This window comes from Drosophila hydei, unplaced genomic scaffold (assembly GCF_003285905.1).
Source record: "Drosophila hydei strain 15085-1641.00,03,60 unplaced genomic scaffold, DhydRS2 tig00008122-arrow-pilon, whole genome shotgun sequence".
Lineage (NCBI taxonomy): Eukaryota > Metazoa > Arthropoda > Insecta > Diptera > Drosophilidae > Drosophila > Drosophila hydei.
In genome coordinates this window covers 1051951-1071918 of record NW_022045833.1, presented here as the reverse complement: position 1 = coordinate 1071918, position 19968 = coordinate 1051951, and the positions used below count along the sequence as shown (strand labels likewise).

The window sequence follows — 19968 nt, the reverse complement described above, 5'->3', positions numbered from 1 at the left end:
GCTGCGGATATGTTGGATATGAAAATGTTGTGGTTAGACATTTATGTCAAACATTTGAGTGTGGCAGGAAATGTTGCAGGGAATTTGAGTTTGGCCTATTAATTAAAATTGCATTTGGTTTATAACTGCATTTTGGCGAAATTGCGGCCATAATTTGCACCTGGCTGCGTCGCATGGGCCTAAGCTTATCATCCTGTGTCGCTGTGGGTGGCAGCTGACAGCATATGTCAGGCAGCGTCGTGTTAGCTCTTATCGCATGACTGCATTGTTTTGGTGGGCGAGCTGCTGTGCTCCAATGGCAATCGTTGATAATTAAAGTTATAAAGTTGATTGTGGCATTAGATTACAAGTTTTCATTTAAGTTTGGTTTTTTTTTCTTTGCGCTTTGAGTCATTAGCTCTATAAATGGAAAACTTTATACTAAGACCAGAAGAGACTGTGGCTTAAAAATGAAGAAAAAGTGTTAAAATCTCCAGCAAAAACAGTCTAGAAAATTTCATTCTTCAAGTTGATAGCTAAGCTGCCTAAAAGTTATGCTTCTGAACTTCAGAACGTCTTTTTAAAATATATAAAATTTTCGTAAGCAACTGAAGCTTTATATAATTAAATATTTTTATTATAGAACAAAAAATTTTATTTATAAAAAAATATCTTGAATATCAGAAATTGTTAAGCTTTAAGCTAACCGTTTTTAAATTAAGTTGGCTTTAAGTTAAGCCAGCAATAACAGCTTTCTTTATTCATCACAACAAAATCTGTCTTATTCGCAGCCAGTGTCATTGGGCCATAACCATAAGCCTAAATCAATTGCCACTTTGGCGCTATGTATGGAATGTCAATGTTGACTGATAAGAATCTAAACATTTGGTTAACGCTCGTTCGTTTACTCTCTCTGTCTCTGTTTTTATCTCTCACTGTCTGCCTCTCCCTCGCTCTCCACCACACATACCTATATACATAAACATTTCCCTTATCGCCTTTAGAAATTTAATGCCATTTACTCATTTTCCCATTCAATAATAAAAAGAAGAAAAATTATATATAAACGATGCTTTCAGGCGCAACAGCTGTCAGTGTTGCGGTTGCTCGGTTATTGTTGCCTGCTGCTGTTGCTGCTCACGAAGTTTTATTTTCATTTTTCTCTTTCTGCTTCGCATTTACATCAGCCGGCACCTGAGTGCTAACCGCTGTTGCAGCTGCTCGTGGGTGTTGCAAAAACGAAAAACCAAACGGAGAGTGAGGAAAATATTAAAAACGTCAGTAAAATTGATGCTTTTCACATCGGCTTTGGCTTATTGTGTTAAAGGGCTAACGAGCATTGTAAACTTTACGCAAACTTCATGGCACAGAAAGTCTAACACTGGAAATTGATAACAATTAGTTAACTATAGCATAAAGCATCTTAATTTGTGTAGCGCAAAACTTTCTACGCTTAACTTTTTGCTGCTCAGAGTTTACTTTCTGGGCTTTTAACGTCTTTTGGTAAGCCGATTGCTGACATACATTCTCTCTTTTTTATATGTTTACATATTGATTATATATATATATATATATATATATATTCTCTGAGTGAGCTCTTCAATAAAGTTTATATATTCTTTACGGCTTTTGTGTCTCTATGAAATGATCTCTGTTTGAAGTCCAGATATAAGACCAACTGCAGGCCAATTTTTAAGCTTTAAAAATAACTAGGAAATTTTATAGCCACATTTTTATTTTTCAATTTTTTTGCAATTTCCTTGAAAATGTTAGCATAGTTGAAAAAAAAATTTTTTTTTTGAGTTTGTAATTCAGAGAAAACAATCCTTTCAAAATGTATCTAGTAGCAAAATAGTTGCTGTTTTTTTTTTTCAAAAAAATATATGCTTTATATCATAGTCGAGCTTAGCATCTGAAGTCTTCTTCTTCTGATGTTTTGCTTATAAACTCCACTTCAATTAAGGTGGCATCAAGCATTAAGTCTTATCGTTCTCCACTTATACAGGCTTCTTCTAGTGTTAAGGATCTTTATCTACAAACTCCACTTTAATGAGGATTCTAATGACCTCTCATGATACATAAAAATCCATGATCAAAGCATTTTAAATATATTTACAGAGTATTTGAATGTGTGCCATAAATTTATACAATTATTATTTACACACTATTTATTATATATATATTTTTATTCAACCGCTCTCTCACCACAATGTGTGGCACGAACTGCATATATCAATGTGGGCGTTGTGTGGCAAATAAACTTAATGTGTGTGTTTGCTGTAGTTGTACGCCTGTTGCATAGTTGATAAACGACTTTTGTTGTACATTTGGTGTGGCTGCAAACAAGCGTCATCAAATCCGAGCATAACAATTGCGATTACGAAATGTTCAACAAAATGATTAACAGCGAAATTAACTTGTTACTTAAACTAAGCGTCTGTCATTTGTCTTTTCTTTCTCTATTTTTGCAGTTTTGCCCAGACCGTAGCAGCGCTACTTTAGGCGCACCGGCCGTCAAGATTCCTATGCCAGCCCGCAAGGGGCTGTTAGCGCCCCAAAATACATTCCTGGACACAATTGCCACACGCTTCGATGGCACGCGTAAGTCGAATGAATTAAATATAAAAAGCGAAACATCTGGGGGAGTGCATTGCACATTAAAATAAATGTATAAAAATACATGTTTATTGTATAAAATATAAAGACTGTGCAGGGAAATGTCTTAAGTTTTATATTTGTATATATTAAGTAGTTTATGTGTTAGAAAAATGAATAGAAACAGCAACATATGTTAGAGATGTAATTTGGAATTTGAGTAAATTTTAATTGAATATATGAGAGTGCTTAAATTATAATAATACAATTTTATACAATCTTTACATATAACTATTTATGGTCAGTGAAGAACTTAAATTACTGAAAGAATTATTTATGTATTTTTTAATATTTATTTGATTAATTTTTATTATTTTAAGTATTGATTTTATGCGAACTTTATTTATTTATATTTATGTTTAACTTATAAGTTGTATTTAATATATTTTCTTTAGCTATATAAACTGTTAAAGATTTACCAGCTAACAAAATTATGTATTTAAATTCCCTAGATTTCTCCCTTGGTAATTAATGATTTAGATCTTAGCTCCAGTTTAATTAAACGAGATTCAAATGTAGAAAGCATCAATCATGATTTGCATAAATTTACTCAAACATCACATATTCATAAATGATTTTATGGAGTTGCAAAATTAAACAAAAATTATTTTAATTTATTTTAACAATTAAATAAAAAATTATTTATAAAAAATAAATTTATTTTTTATTAAGTTATATCATTTTACATTATATTCAAGATTTAAAATGCAATTTAAATTATATTTTGCAACAGTTTATTCAAAAATTTTAAACTCTCGCATACCTAAATTAAATTTTTGTTATTTTCATATTGATTTAAGCCTCAACTTGGGAGCCTTAAAGTAATGGAAATGTTAATGCTGAATCGATTTTCAAATTAATAAAGACGCATTTTAAAGGCTTTTGCGGGTCTATTTGCTTTTAAGAAGCTGTTTCCTGGCATAAAATATTCCGTGACAAAATTTTAATATTTATATATGAATATATGCACCCTTTTAGATAGTATTATATACACATATATATTTATTTATTTATTTATTTATATAGCTGTTACTGCTTCCATTAACAAGTTTTACTCTCTCACGGAGATATTCAAGTTTGACGACGCAGCAGCAGCAGCTATGCTCGTACTGATTAATACTTGATGGGCATGAAAGTGCCTCCCGGCGGAAATGCGGAAAAAATTAGAATACCCAGAGCCAGGCATATAAAAAATAAAAGTTAAACGTTATTTGCTTAGTCCCTCAGCTTTTTATAAACACACAGATATATATATATTTAAATTTATATTTATTTGTATATATCACTTTCAGTATTTATGCGTGTTTTATTGAGCGGCCACTGACATAACGCTATGTATATATGCATAAGCCGAAACGGCATTTGGGCGACTCATAAAAATATCACAAAGCTAAACGGGTGCATGCAGGGCAAAGCAACAGAAGGCGAGAGAAATGTACAAGCTGTGAGCCAAACAAAGGAAAGCACATTGGCTAAAAGGGCGAACACAATGACAAGGACAATGCGTGTCCCAATAGAAATCTGCACTGCTAAATTAAAACTACATATGTGTGTGTCACATGTGTGTGTGCGTGTGCATTGTATTCTGTGCCCTGCGTCGCCAGGCAACGGAATATACAAAAGGCGCCGCCAGCGCAAGGAAACTCGTAAAATGTTTTCCATTTGTCATAAGCTTTTCAGTTTTAATTTTTTTTTGTTGTTTTCTTTTTTCATTCACTCTTTATGTCAAATTTAACTGTCAACTTTTAGGGCTTAAACAATGGAAATAACATTAGCTGACAATACGTAAATGCATTTCATAAACAGCAAGTTGATTATGCAATCGCTTAACCTTTTGACTTGCCCGCAAGCGACATGTGGGGCCAACTGCGTCACAGCTGCAGCACATCTGACATTTACGGCTAACAAGTGCATGCAGCATGCCGAGCACTGGCTATGAGCCGTCTCATGTTTGCCAAATAAATGTCAAGACAAGTGATGCAAGAGTTATCAATTGTTTTTGCTGATGCTCGCATGTGTTCGTGTGAAAGATATTAATACGTGTGTGCAGATGTAGCACAAGTCGTTAGAGCTATGTTTTAGTTAGTAGGAAGTCGATTAATTAACTTGTTTCATGTTTCTTTTTTACTATCTTTAGACTCTTTCTTGGTTTAAAAAGATTTAAGAAATTTTTATATATTTATGATGATATGTTGATGTGATGATAGGATGATATGATAATATTAAATACACCTCCATTTATAATTAATGTCTGTCTTAGTTGACCTTAGCGGCAGTCGCTTAATTAATAATTCGAATGACCTTAAGTAACACTCGCAGATTTTGATATATCTCACTCGTAAAGAACAGTCGACAGGCAATAATTTTTAGTGGTAGCAAAAGTCTGCAAGTGATTTGTCTGCTGGGCGCACATGGCGTATGATTGTTGTTGTACGCAAGTTTAATGCGTTGACAAAGTGTGCGCCGTAGACATAAATTTCACATATATATAAACATATATATATATATACATATGTATATAATTTTTGACTAGTCAGCAGCTGAGTGCTCAGTGAAGTGTTTAATTTGCCAAGAACGTGGCCAGCAGCCAAAAATGTCATTTATTTTAGGCCAGTTAACTTTGTAATGCCATCAAAATTGATTATTAACAAAGTTCATATTGCTTGCTGTGTGAGATATTTGCATATAATTTGATGCTTGTTAGCACTTGAATAGATTGATTATTGCATTTGTGAATCGCCTGCGAATGCAGAGCTCTTCATAGCTGGCTATGTGCGCTCAGTGTTATTTATGGCTATGTTAATCGTCGATATAAATATAAAAATGCCTGGGGTATTGAAACTTTGTGATGTTATTTGCTACCCTATTGACAGGCAGCCTTTTAATAGACTTTTAATCAGCTGCGGCTGTTTTTCCCCTCGCCATTTCATAATGCATATTAAAGTACAAAGAGCTGAAAAATATAAAATATTAAGCTTTAGTGCATTTGCTTAATCGAACTTAAAAACTGTTCAGGCATAAGAGTCGTATACGCAACATTGATTGAAGCTATCGTAACTATATATATGAAAAGTTCATCAATTTCGTGCCAAAAATATTTGAATTTCATGATTTTTAATCATTTTTATTTTTGGTAGAAAAAAATACGTAAAATGATTTTCATGTTTTTCCCATTTCAGCTGACTTTTCTTTCGCGCATATAAAGAAAACATAAAAAGAAATTTTTGTTTTTTACGCCCAGCTCAGCGAAGGCGCAAAAATGTGTAGAGTGAGCGCATCGAGCATAGCTGAATTTTAATTAAATTTGTTTTATGTGCAAAAAATTATTTGAAATATGTAAGTGCAGTTGAAAAGTTAAAAAGGTCTGGCGTATAAGTTAAGTAATTATTATGAGAGTCCATTTTTTAAGAAGGAAAATTGTTATATAATATATAAAAAATATCTATATATATGTATTCCAATTGTCATATCTAATACACCATATCCCTCTCTCTCTCTGTCTCTTTCTCTCTTTTCATTTTGTTTTGCAGATTCCAATTTTGTGCTTGGCAATGCGCAGGCAAATGGCAATCCAATTGTTTATTGCTCGGATGGGTTCGTGGACTTGACAGGATATTCACGCGCGCAAATTATGCAAAAGGGTAAGACAATTGAGCTAAGGCCGGCGCACACGAACTTGACTGACTGTCAAATTGACGGACAGATACAAGCTGCTTCAACACTTCAATACTCAGTTGAATGTATTTGTACATTTTATTCAATTGTTTGCCAACGACAACAACCATGCGAAAATGAATGAACAACAACAACAACAACACAAAAACAGGCTGTTCATGTCATTTCCTTTACGGGCCGGATACAAAGGAGGAGCACAAGCAGCAAATTGAGAAAAGTCTTTCAAATAAGATGGAACTAAAGTTGGAAGTTATTTTCTACAAAAAGGAAGGTAAGACACAAACGACGACAACAAAAACAAAGGCAGCTAAACAGTTGCCCAGCAAATTGTATGAAATTTTGCTGCAAATTGTTTTCATTTTTAATTAAAAGCTTTTTTTTGCTGTTGTTTAAAGTTCATTTGGCATTTGAGGTAATTTGTGCGCAACAAAGAGGAAATTACATGCTCCAGCTGTTTGTGGCAGCTAAACGCAAAAGCTGCTAAGTTGCTGCTGCAACAGCTGTAAGCTGCGGTTCTGTTTAGGCAAATTAGTTGAAGTTTCTTTTGATATTTAATAGTCAAACATGGATTAAATCGAGATTTAATATTGTTATAGGAGCTTTTGAATATGAATTTCTATATTCATTATTGATGTGCTTTAAGTTGAGCTAAAAGCTGTTTAATGAGCTTCAATTTGAACTTAAGTTGAAATTTCTTTTGATTTTTTATTAAAAGGCATATTAAGAGAGACTTATTCTTGTTCTATCTGCCTAGACTTAAATATGGTTATATCTTATGCGTCATTAATTATGTGCTTAAAATTGAGTTTAAGCCGCTTCCATGAGCTTTGATTGATTTTAAGCTAGATTGGCTTATGCTTAAAAGAAATGAGACTAGTCTATCAAATTCATTTGCAGCAGATTTTTCTTCAATTCCGTTTAAGCTATACTGAAAGCTTTTTAATGAACTTTCACTGATTCGTTTCTATTTAAATATGTGCTTTCGTGTGTTTTCATATGCATAACCAAAAGAAAGTTTTTTTTGCCAACAAAATTATTTTGAACTTACCTAAGATTTTCTGCTTATTAATATATTTTTGATATGTTTAATAAATTAATATAATTTTAAGTTCAAAAATACTATTATTTATGAAATATAGACATTGATAGATGCCAAGCATTCAAAATATATAAAGTAAAAAGTGCTTCGTAGCTGACCTAGTTGAGGACTTGGCAACACGGATGAAACTATATTTCACATAGTTTTAGAGCATAGATCACTGAGTTTTGATGGTGGCTCACTGTTGACTGCTCTTTGCAGATAGCCATAGCAGTTTCTAGTCAGTTTTAATTGGGGCGTGGCAAGTCGCAAAACAGAAACTTTTTTACATCAATTTACATGTTTTAGGAGTGCTCTAAAGTCAGTGCTGCGCGGCTCAAACTTGCAGTTTATATAGGATGAAACTAGGAAATTCACTTCATAGGAATTCACTTCATTACCTTTTATATTATTCCCTAGGTACTGATTGCATTCTATCGTTGCAAAAGCGTTTATTAGCTTTCATTGAGCATTCATATTTTAACGCTTGTCTTGCTAAAGGTTTGGCTTGAGCTACTGAAGCTCTGTTAAAATACTATGCACTACACTGCTTATTCCCAGCTTAAGTATTTTAATATTAAGAGTGTCACTTTCAGCCAGTGTGCTTAGAGCATGGGCGGTGTGTGTGGCACGGCAGCCGCAGCCAACTTAAAAGCTGTGGCACGCCACATGAGAGAAAATTGTGCAAAGTTTTGTAAAACAGCTGCCAAAGGATTATCACAATTGCTGGCCAAACAACAACAGCCACAAGAACAACAACGAGCACGGAAACAGCAGTAACAACAACAACACGATTGTGTTATAAGTGAAAAGCTGTAAGTCAATTGTGGCACACGTCCACGTGCGCCGATTGCACAAAAAGTTTTTGTTTGCTGGTAAACCAGCGGCAGGCAGCAGGCAGCAGGCAGTGGCTCAAGTGTTTGCCTCTGGCGTTCGGCTGTAGCTGCTTTTAACCATCTTCGTATTGACTTTTAATTTAAGATACAGCCTGCTGCGGCTGCTGCTGCCGCATCAATTTTCCAGTGCGTGGCTCGCATGAGCTTGGCTTTCTTTATTGAGTTAGAGGGGCTTTGCCTTGAACTAGTTTCCATTGGTAGCAGTAACCGCCTGTGGTTTGTCGCTGTATCCCTGGAGCTGACACACACACACACACACTCTCACCCACTTGTTGTGTGGGCGCACAAAACAATAAATTTGTTCGCAGCATTTTCGCACGTTCCCATCGCATGTTTTATATTATTTTATTATTATTGTTTTTTTGTTGTTTTTGCGCTTTAATGAGGTCACGATTAATCAGCTAAATGGCCAAAGGCTAAGGCAGTCTTTTGCCTGGCTATTAAATATTATCCAGTGGCCTCTATAACTTTTCCAATTAGCACTTCTCTTAAAAACTTTTAATAGATAAATAGATTCTGCTCGACTTTCTGTGGCAGCGTATTATTATTGTTATAAATTATTCATCAATTTATAATTAAACAGTTGTGGTCTAATCAAATTGATATGCAATCATTTTCTGCATACCATTAAACATTAATTGACTTTGGCTCAAAGTCTTTAACTCTTTCAGCACATTGTCCAACCACAAATCGACATTGCTGGCAACAGCTTTGTGGTTGCTGGCAACTCATGGATTACATTTGATTTTGGTCAAATGACATTGTAGAAAGCAATTTGAATGAAAGTAATAAAAAGTGAATCTAGCTTTTTTTTCTCTTGTCCGCTTTGACGGAACTGCAAAACATGTGTATAAATTGTGTTCTTTTGTTGTGTTGGTTGAACAAGTTAATAAAGAGTTTATTGGTTTTGTCTTGCTATGCAGCTGTGTGGTTGCAAGAGCGCAATATGAAAGCCCCAAGATATTTGAGGCATGTCTATCTATATAGTCGTATGCATTCTAAAATTGTAAAATGTTGTGGATGCGTCTTTTAGAATTACCATTTCTGTTGCAACATTAGCTTGTTAGCGGGTTTCTTATGGCAGACAATGATATCAAGTATATCTGTGAAGTAACTTGAATGCATTTTGAGTTGGAATTGTAAGAGCGGAAACAAATAAATTGTGAAATTAAATTAATTATCAGGGCATTTTACTTTTTTTGATGATTTCATGAATGAAGAAACCGCAAGTTGCAATTTACATATTTTTTGACTTGAGCATAGGAGAATAGGAGATTGTTCATAAAGGAATATAGAAAGCAGCATATTCTAAGAATGTTTTTAATATTAAATAAGACTACAAATGTCAAGGGCGCCACAAAGGGTGGCTACAGTTAGCCTTTTTAATAGATTACCCAACCAATCGTGGCGGATATAATGTGATTCGTATAAATCCTACTTAATTTGAATTGAAAAAATTTGAAAAGTAGATTCGCATAGTTAGCGCTTCTTAAAAATATCATGGTGTCAACACCTTGAAGAAAATGAATGTAAATACATTTCTGAGGTTTGTAAGTAGATATAATTTATAAATCTTATACAGAAGCCACAACTTTTCATAGATGATTTCTTGTGTTAGCTGCTCTATAAATACATCCAAAAATAGAGAAATTTCATTAGATTTAGTGAGTACTCAGTAGTTCAAAATAGTCTTTGGCGCACTCTCTACACGCCATGGCCACTTACATCAAAGCAATGCCAGCTTAAATACTAGTCAACATAATAGACTTTTGCGTTGGCCAAGTCTTCTGCTTACACAAAGACGTCTGTAGCTTCGCTTAAAGAACTGTTCACATCAAACGTTCGCCATGGTCACTAAATCTGCTGTGCTCTTCATCACAAATGCTCGTTGTTTACTGTTATTATGATTATATACAGCTGGTCTGGCTGTATGCTCCATGGTCACTTTAATTAATTAACACGTCAATGTCACAACTTATGTCTTAATCCAGGTGCGCCCTTTTGGTGTCTGTTTGACATTGTGCCCATTAAAAATGAGAAGCGCGATGTTGTGCTCTTCCTGGCCTCCCACAAGGACATCACGCACACCAAGATGCTGGAGATGAACGTGAACGAGGAGTGTGATAGCGGTAAGTATGCAACAATTGAAAGCAGTATCCGAATGAATTATCTATAAGCCACATAGCAAATGCATTTATGCGCACAAAGTATCAAGCAAGCATAATTAACAACTGACACGCCCACAATAATGCACAATCAACTGTTAATATACAAGGCACAATCACACACGCACGGGCACAGACACACGCACACGCATACACCCAAACCACAAGTTAAATAATCCGTAAATGAATAAAGCAAAATGTGAAAATATTTGAAAAATTGGTTTACCAAATGTCTTGTCAAAGGCGACTCATGATATATGCTGCTATATACAGATATATATATATTTATATATATATATGTATGTCATGCCTGTCTGCGGCTGCTCTTTCTTACTTCTCTTTTTTATTCTGTCATGTCAATTTTTTTTGTGACTGACTTTTTGGTTAACCTCTTCGTGTTTCGTTAGTTGGCATCATTTTTTTTGTGGAATGCTTTGAGCCTTAGCATATAAATATTTAACTCGAGTTTCGTTCATTTTATTTATTTTAATTCCATTTTGTCAGCTTTTTGACTGAGCTGTGGTTTTTAATACCTTATGCCAAAGGGGATTTACTAAATTTGTTGCCACGTAGTTTAGCTAATGAGATTAAGTCTGCTTAAAATACGTTTTTAAGTCAGCTTTAATACTAAAAAGTATAAAATGTGTTTTGATTTATGTATGTCCAAGTTACTTAATTTATGTAAATTTATATTTATTCATTTTAAGCTTATACATTAGCAAATTCTTATTAATTTTATTTATTAAGAATAATTTTTATTATTGTGTATTTATACTTTTTAATAATAATTATTTTTGTAGGTATATTTTAAATTCAACATTAGTAATCTTAGCCTTTTTATTAAGTTTTAATATATTTTATTTATTTATATATATTTTTTTGTTTCTCTAACTTTTCATTTAATTTAAATTATAACATTTTTAATCTAAATTTAAATATTATTATTTGTATACCGAATTGTTTTAAGTCTCAGTTAAGCATTTTATACTTTTCAGTACTATTTAAATACATTTATGATTCCCTTTGTGCTTCTCTCAGTTCACTATAAAATAGCAAAGTTTCAATTCAATTTCAATTTATTTCTTATTGAATTTGCAATAAATGTCAGTTTATTGTTAATCTAATATACATTTTATTCTTTGGCAATCCAGTTTATTACATTACAATCGGATTATGCAGTCACAATTAAATTTATTTGTATTTCAATACAAAATTCAGTTTTGTCTCAATTCAATTGAAAAGATTATCGAATTTGTTTTTCTTAAATCAAATGGACTTCAGTTGCAATAAAGCTTTAGCTTGGACTTAAAATAAAATATCGTAAAATGAAATAAATATTTAATTATCAAATAATTTAGTTGCCATTAAATAAATATGTTGACGACTTTACTGATAACTCAATGAGGCTGGCGCCTATTACTCACCTGTGCTTAGCTGGCGTGATTACGCACTTAATATGCTGACATCTGAATTCGCTGAGTTAGTTTAGTCTGAATAATCCAACAAGGGCTGTGAATTAGGCAACTAAGGCAAAACGTATTGCATGTTTAAATATTGATGTTCAGTCAGACATCAACTCGTAAAGATGCTAGCAGAAAACAACTGAGAGAGAGCGTAAAACAATTGCAAACAGAAAATGCCAAGTAAATTGTTTAGCTTGTGCGCATGAAGTGAATTTATTCGCGTAGGTCATTGCGCATTCAACTAATGCGGATTAGTGAGCAGACTGGGTAAATTATTTGGTACGAAACTAAAGGCTGGGGCTGTGGAGAGAGTTGTCCTGGCATTGTTAAGCTGGCTTGCACTCTGACGTTTTCTGGCAGCTTTCATTTGCAGTTTTATTAGCATCATTATTCAGCAGTCATGGCTTTGTTGTCACTGCTTTTGACTTGACTTGACTGGTCTGGTTTGGTCTGGTCGGGTTTGTTCCGTGTTTGTGGTTTCTGCGGGTTGTGCAGTCATCCAAACTACTGACAGGATGAGCAGCTCAAAACAAATAATCGCTCGTTCACAGTTTTCACTCAGTTTGAAAAGAGCACTTCAAAAATTGTTTTTTTTTTAGCACAGTTGACATCCTTAAATGACGTTAAGATTATTAACAAAGAAAAGAGGAATTTACATTTATGTGCAGTTGCTCGAGCGCATCTGTTGCATATGGCTGGCAATTGGTTTGGCTTTCCAGCTGCTTAACAGGCATTTGCTTTTGACAGCTTTTGGACGCATGTCGTGCGGTTAACATACGTGAAATTTACAATTTATATTGCATTAATTACAGCGTATGTCCAGTGGAATTTGTGCAGCTCAAGCCCATATCGTCGCTGAAATATTGCATAATCTTATTTAAGTATTTCATAGTGAACGCAAATTTTCACCATTTTTGATAGAATTATTTTTATTAAATTGAATTTAATATATATATATTTGATAGTTTGCGTTTGAAGTATGTGAAGTATGTATGTGTATTTTACAGCATAAAATTTAGCTTGGCAGCTTGCATAGAATATTCTCATATTTTCGCTAATTGATGCAAAATTATATGGAATTTTCTGTCATTCAAACCGTACATGCCAATTACATGTCGTATAAGTTTCTGTAGTCATTCAGTAAATGCATTTCAATAGAAATTGAAGACAAATCAAAGGGTGAGTAGTAATTTAATATAAATTAAATTTCGTATACGTAATATTTTGAATTGTTTAGATACATGAATTTAAAGACGGTTAAAAATCGTTCTGATTTCATGTAAAGCCTTTCGCTGCTGTATCTATGCAAATTTATACAAATATCTATTGCAAAGAGGTAAATTTCTTGAAAACGTGTTAGTTTTATGAATAATTTTAGCCAATACAAGTTTATTTTCTAGTCAAAATTCAGCAGTGAAGCACTTTAACTATATAACAAACTTATTATTCTGTATTAAGCACATTGCGTATACGTAATATAAATTATTTTACGCTTTGCTTCTGGTAAGAAAAACAGAATTCAAGCACTTTGATTTTATGTAATGTTTATTTTCCATGGAAACTCTTCCGATGGAGATGTCAATTCCAATTGTTTAGCAACCACATGACGTATACGTAATATAAATGATATCCAACTTCGTTATTAACAGGAAGTGTTCTAGTTCACTTGAGTAATTTAATTTAATTAAAAGTCCATTTCACATTAATGCTTGGCAGATTGCAAAATTCCTGATCTGGCAACCACATGACGTATACGTATTCTTGTGAAAACACGAATCTGCAATATATTTAAACACAAAACTTTGACTGCTGCCGTCAATCTGTCGCTGAGTGGCTATCGACATCAACAGAGAAATTTTGCGGTTTGTCAAAATGCCATAGCGCCATATTAAATATGCGCCGAGTCAGGCCAACAAGCAATTAGGCTGTAAATTTGTAAGGAATTTGCCACGTTTGATGTGGCCATTGGGCGAGATTCGAAAGGCAATTGAATTATCATTCGCAGCGACATTTATATGAGCGCCAGTGCCAGCGACAGTTCAAATGACCGTCATTTTACACATCATTAGGCCTGTCAGGAATGCGGCGGCAGCAGCAGCAGCAGCAGCCGCTACTCTTAACAATTTTTCGCCTGTGCGGCATGTGCGACATTTTTATATATAAAAAACATTTTTTTTTCTCATTTTTTTTAGCATTTACCACACTCGACTGAATCGCGCATATTTTGCAGTTGTTTTGCCCTTCGATAAATTTTTTTCGTAGTTGTTTTGTGTATGCGTTGAGCGTACGAAATTAAGGGCGTTAGTAACTCCAAAAATGTTGGTAGCCGCGGGCCCGGATCATTGAGTAGGTGCCTGGCAGCTTAATTGGCATTTCGATATGACAGCTACGCAGGGTACGAGCTCGCTTTCGGGTTTTGGGTCTGAGCCTGGGCCTGGGCCTGCGGCTGAGGCTGGGGCTGGGGCTGGGGCTGGGTCTGGCTTTTGGCTTCAAAATTGAAATCAAATTTGTTCCGCCTGCTTTAGAGAGATATCAACGAAAAGTAGTTGCTGTTAAGCTTAAATACCCTTTATGTTTAATGTAGAATATAAAGCTGGTATAAGTTCTATATAACTTTTTGCCTTTGCCAGCTACAGTAGATAGCTGCTTAAAAAAGCTGACTCAAGCTTATAATTAGCCTCGCTGAGCTTGAAGCTCAGTTCACATAGCTCGTCATGGCCTAATGCAATTGTCTTCAAACATTTCAAACATATTATTTATAGATAAAAGGTTTCTAATGAAGCGAGCGTGGAGCACTTTTACACTTTGTTAGCATATCGAAAATGAAATCCTTATAATTAGTATGCTGTTCAACGACTTTGCTGTTGCTTTTGTTGTTTACCCCATTTTTTTGTTGCTGTTGTTTGTTGGGTCAAATTTTTCACAATCAAGCTAATTGTAATTTATAGCAGCACGCGCTGCCTTTGAGTTGGACGACCAACAAAACAACAACAAGAACAGCAAAAAAAATAAAATAAAATTAAGTTAAATTTAATGAGACTGCTTGAGGTTGTGGCCCTTGTGCTTTGTGTATTTGAGATTGTGGTTTACTTTTATCCTGGCTCCGCCCACCTCCTAATACACTCGGCATACCAGCCTTGTTTACATGCCAGCAAATTCACAGACATCAGTATTTGGCACGCAGCAGCTTGGTCTGCTTCATTCTCCTTCTTCCCAGCTCTAGCTCTAGCTTGTGAATGATTGTATTTATATTTATGTCTCAAGATTTTTCCACTATATTTTCAAGGTTTGCTCTGATATTTTGGGTAAATATTTGCTTGACTTTTGACGCATGCAACAGCAATTTATAAATTAAAGTTAAAATCATAAATAGGTGCTTCCAAATCAGTTTTCAGCATTTCACTTTTAATTAAATACTTTTATAGTTGTTGCAATGCCAAAAGAATTATTGAAGTGCTGCAATGGAAAAACAATTTTAATATAAATATTTTCATATGTTGCGCTTTGTTTGGTCGAAAAACAATTGAAGCTATAAGCTTTACGGTTTGGGCATAGACAAATTATGAAATAGAAAACTAGAAAGTATTTAGAAATTAATTTTAGTTAAGCAAGTAAGAAAACTCTAGTCGGGAGTGCCCAACTAGGAAATACCCTGAACACCACTCGAATTGTGTTTAGAGTTTATAAAATAAATAAAAATTGCATAAATAAAACAGGAGACTATATCTTATAAAATAATTGAAGTTTGATTTCGTTAAAACTAGAACTTTATATAAGGTGATATATGAAGACTCGTGCTCTTCTGGGTTCTGTGAGCGATGTGTTCATACATCTGGACAGATCTAAATCGACTCTGGTCTTTGCCACGTCTCATTCTGCCCGTTACATAAATTTGCACAAATTGATTTCGAATTTTCATTAAGCTTAGGGTATAAATATTTAAATATTTTGCTGCATGCATTAGGTAAAATTGCTTTTTATGAATAAACTAATATAAAACTCTTCAGTGATGGTAAATTTGAAAGCAAATAAAACAAAAATAAACTGAAAATTCAAATATTAAATAACTACAGCTTGTACTTTGTGTCGCTTTAAGACTTAACTTTTGATTCACATTTGTCTATGTGTGTTTGTGTATGCACATTCGCACCTTTTGTAGCTTATTGCTAACTAAGTTGTATAACGAATTGACTAAAAAACCAAAATCAAAATTTGTTAACAAATAAATTTAATTCAAATTGTATTTGTACAATATCTGTATATTTTCTTTCTTTGTGCTCTTTTTTCTTACTCTAACCGGCATCATCATTGTAATTAAACCGACATATTAAAACCAAAACACCCCAAAATAATATCCAAAATCCAAAAAAAAAAAAAATTAATCAATGCATTTATTAATAAAAACGCGAATGTGGTGTGCGGCTGCTGCATCAATTGAAATTTTTGCGTTGCGAATCTGTAAGTTTTTGCCCTTACAGCTGCACTATTGGGCGCTAGATTCCGTGCCGGGTCGAATGCCGGCATTCTGGGCCTGGGCGGTCTGCCCGGCCTGGGCGGACCGGGCGCCGGCGATGGCGGCGATACGGAAGCCGGCGAGGGCAATAATTTGGATGTGCCTGCCGGCTGTAATATGGGCAGACGGCGCAGTCGTGCGGTTCTATATCAGTTATCTGGTCATTACAAGCCCGAAAAGGGCGGTGTCAAAACCAAATTGAAGCTGGGCAATGTGAGTATAATAACCAATACCATACACACACACACACACATTTATACTAATACGAGAACAGCGCTGGGCCATTGCGACCCAAATTCAATTAAACTTATATCGCTTTAATCCACTTTGGTTCCTGTTGAAGGTAATGGCTCGGCATGCACACTAAACGTGTTGCGTATTATTTAAATGGAATTTAGAATTTATTTTACAAATCTATTTGAAATCGGGCAAAAAAACCCAACTTTAAAGGCTCTAAATTCTATTTAGATAAAAATATCTAAATTTCTTATTTTTTATTAAAATTTGTAAAAATATTGAAAAATTTTCATTTTCTATTATTTTATTTTTTATTTTATTTAATATGTAAATTTACATATTTATTTTATAACAAAATAAATATTGGAATTATTTTCCAGAAATAATCTTTTGTTTTCCTGCTAAAAAAATGTTGTTTTAAAATAAAAAAATAATAATTTGATTTAAATATATAAATAAGAAATAAATATTTTTAGCAACACGTCCGCTCGACTCTTTCTTTAACTTGCAGCATTAATTGATTTAACAATTGTTTCTGTTTTTTTTTTTTTTTTTGAACAATTCGTGAAACTTTTGCATTTCGTTTATTGAATTTGACTTTTGATGTGATTTATTTATTGTAGAACTTTATGCATTCAACTGAGGCACCATTTCCCGAATACAAAACGCAATCGATAAAGAAGTCACGCTTGATTTTACCCCATTATGGCGTATTCAAAGGCATATGGGATTGGGTCATATTGGTGGCGACCTTCTATGTGGCATTAATGGTGCCCTACAATGCCGCATTCGCCAAAGCGGATCGACAGACGATGGTCTCCGATGTGATTGTCGAAGCGCTATTTATTGTGGGTGAGTACCACTATACGACAAAGGAGATAATCTCGATGGTGATGATGATGATGATGATGATGACGATGCTGATGTCCATTTGATGTCCATTTTGGCATTGTGTGTAAGTGTGTGTGTGTGTGGATAACCTGTTAGCCGTACTTAGATTCACATCAATAGCCTTTTGTATTCTTGACTGGGAATTGAGTTAAGCTTAAGGCTAAATATGGCTTTTTAGTTTTGTATTCTCTCTTGTGTCTTACTTGCCTTACTCCTGCTCTACATTTATCCGTTTTTTTCTTTCGTTTATTGCTCTTTTATTGCAGATATTTTATTGAATTTTCGCACAACCTTTGTCTCGCGCAAAGGTGAGGTCGTCTCCAATTCGAAACAGATTGCCATCAATTATTTCCGTGGCTGGTTTGCACTCGACCTTTTGGCTGCCCTGCCCTTTGATCATTTGTATGCCTCCGATTTGTACGACGGCGAGGTGAGTAAATTGTTTGCCCACTACGTTTACAAATAGTTTTATTACGTTTGCTCATTGCAATTGAAAAATTGAATTTGCTATTTGCATACCACAGGAAATTGCTTTAGCAGTTGGTTTGGCTTATCGTGTGTGTGTGTGTGAGCATTCGAAATGCATCAGCTGCATGGGCAGGGTTTCCTAAGCGGATGTAACTGAGTATTTGTTTTTATTTTAATTAGTTTGAAACTTGTGAAACACGAAACCTTACTCTATATAACTGCTTTAAGTCCATAATAAATTCATTTGCTACCGTAGAACGCAGTTAGTTATGAGGTACGATTTCTTGTAGCAATTGAATATTGTAGTTGTTATCTATGCGCACCTGAATAAATTGTCTTAGAGCAAGTTTATTTAATTTTGCATTTTATTTGTTTCATTTTAATTTTATTGCCGGATTTACTTCAATGTAGTTTGAAAACATCAAGTCTTTTGACTCCTCTCACTGTTTACCTTCATTCAAAATACTTTGAGCTTCCCAGAAAACTTTTAGCTCTGTATGCTGCTTATTTGTAAAGCATTTAAATCTTATATATATTTTATCAACTCAATGTGCAGCATGCCCTTTTGATTTAAATGTAGTTTGCTCTTTTACTTAGCCATAAATTCGTATCTTTTATTTATGCTCAGTTGTATTTATATACAATGCCTGTGAGCTAAATGGTTTTGAATCTATGCAAAGGCGTCAAAAGTTTTATTACTGATACAAAAATGTTTTGGTTTGAATGAACAAATTTAATTTATAATAAAAATCAATCAGTTATAAAATTGAAAATATTTGCTCTGTACATTTTATTTGATTTGGTGCCTAAATTATGCAAAAAAATTAAATAAAAGATTATATTGGCAACTTAATAAAAATGATTTACTAAATTATGTGCAAGAATATATATATCAAAAAAATAAAAAATTATTTTAAATTGAATAAAAAATCTTCATATTTGCTTTACTAAAACCTTACTTACATATTAAATGTTAATGCAATTATGCATTTTATGCGACTCCCCATTAGTTACTTAGTTCTTCTACATTAATATTCTTCCAATTTAATTGTCTACTCTGGCAAATCAGCTCAACAAACTGAATGTTAACATCTTGTTTATGCAGTTGCACAACTTGTTAAACAATAATTTGTTGAGCTTGTCACTTTTGCATGACTAAACAAATTAAATTGGCCTCGATTAGGCAATTGCTTGATTGAAAATAGTTCGACAAATTAAACAAGAAAACGAATATTTGACCCAAGGCATTGAGCTTTCAATCGGTATTTCACTTGGATTATCAGTGAACCGTTGCCGTTGTCGGCCTTTCATCAGCTCAAGTCCAACGTCGGCAGGGATAGCATTAAATATTTAAGCTGAAATTTGAAGTGGTAAATAGCTGTAAGAGGATTTGCATAAAACTGTGCCAGCGCATGCATAATGCATGTGTTCTTAGCATTTTTGTTGGTTTTCTACATTCGACTTGGCTGCATTTCATGCACTGGCTTTAATAGCCACTGCAATTTAATTAAGTTGTCAGCCAGGGTTAGTGAAAGACAGAGATAGAAATTGATATCGTTTAGCATTGCTGTAATTAGCGTTTCAGTGTAGTTTTCATATTTATTTTCGTTTTTATTTCGCAATTCGTTTAAGCCGCTTTTCTATTTGGCACGGCAAGTGGAATCCGTTTGAGCGCACTTGACGGGATTAAAGGCGCGTGCTCGTTGGTGCTATATTTTGACCCAAATGTGCGTCAAATAAATTTGAGCCCTTAAAAGTATGCTATGTCTAGCAATATTTACAGCTTCATTCGTTTCGCACGTATTTTTCAGGTATTCTAAATGAGAGCTCGTTGTGTCTGCTCCATCTCTTTGTCCGCGCTTTGCCGAGCACTTTACTTGGGGCTTGCAAGTTTGTTTTGTTTCTACTACTTTGTCGGGTGAAGTCAGCTCTTCACTTCAAGTGCTCG

At 34.1% G+C, this 19968-nt stretch overlaps 1 protein-coding gene across 1 annotated transcript in view; it reads left to right on the top strand.

The window, feature by feature from the left end:
* LOC111597675 (potassium voltage-gated channel subfamily H member 8) overlaps positions 1–19968 on the top strand; it is a 74560-nt gene that overhangs the window by 32332 nt on the left and 22260 nt on the right. Inside the window, exons 3-9 of the mRNA XM_030225073.1 lie at positions 2451–2580; positions 6165–6275; positions 6461–6580; positions 10275–10412; positions 16375–16637; positions 17285–17513; positions 17819–17982. Coding sequence (XP_030080933.1) covers positions 2505–2580; positions 6165–6275; positions 6461–6580; positions 10275–10412; positions 16375–16637; positions 17285–17513; positions 17819–17982 — 1101 coding nt within the window. The 5' untranslated portion in view covers positions 2451–2504. The remainder of the gene's footprint in view (positions 1–2450; positions 2581–6164; positions 6276–6460; positions 6581–10274; positions 10413–16374; positions 16638–17284; positions 17514–17818; positions 17983–19968) is intronic.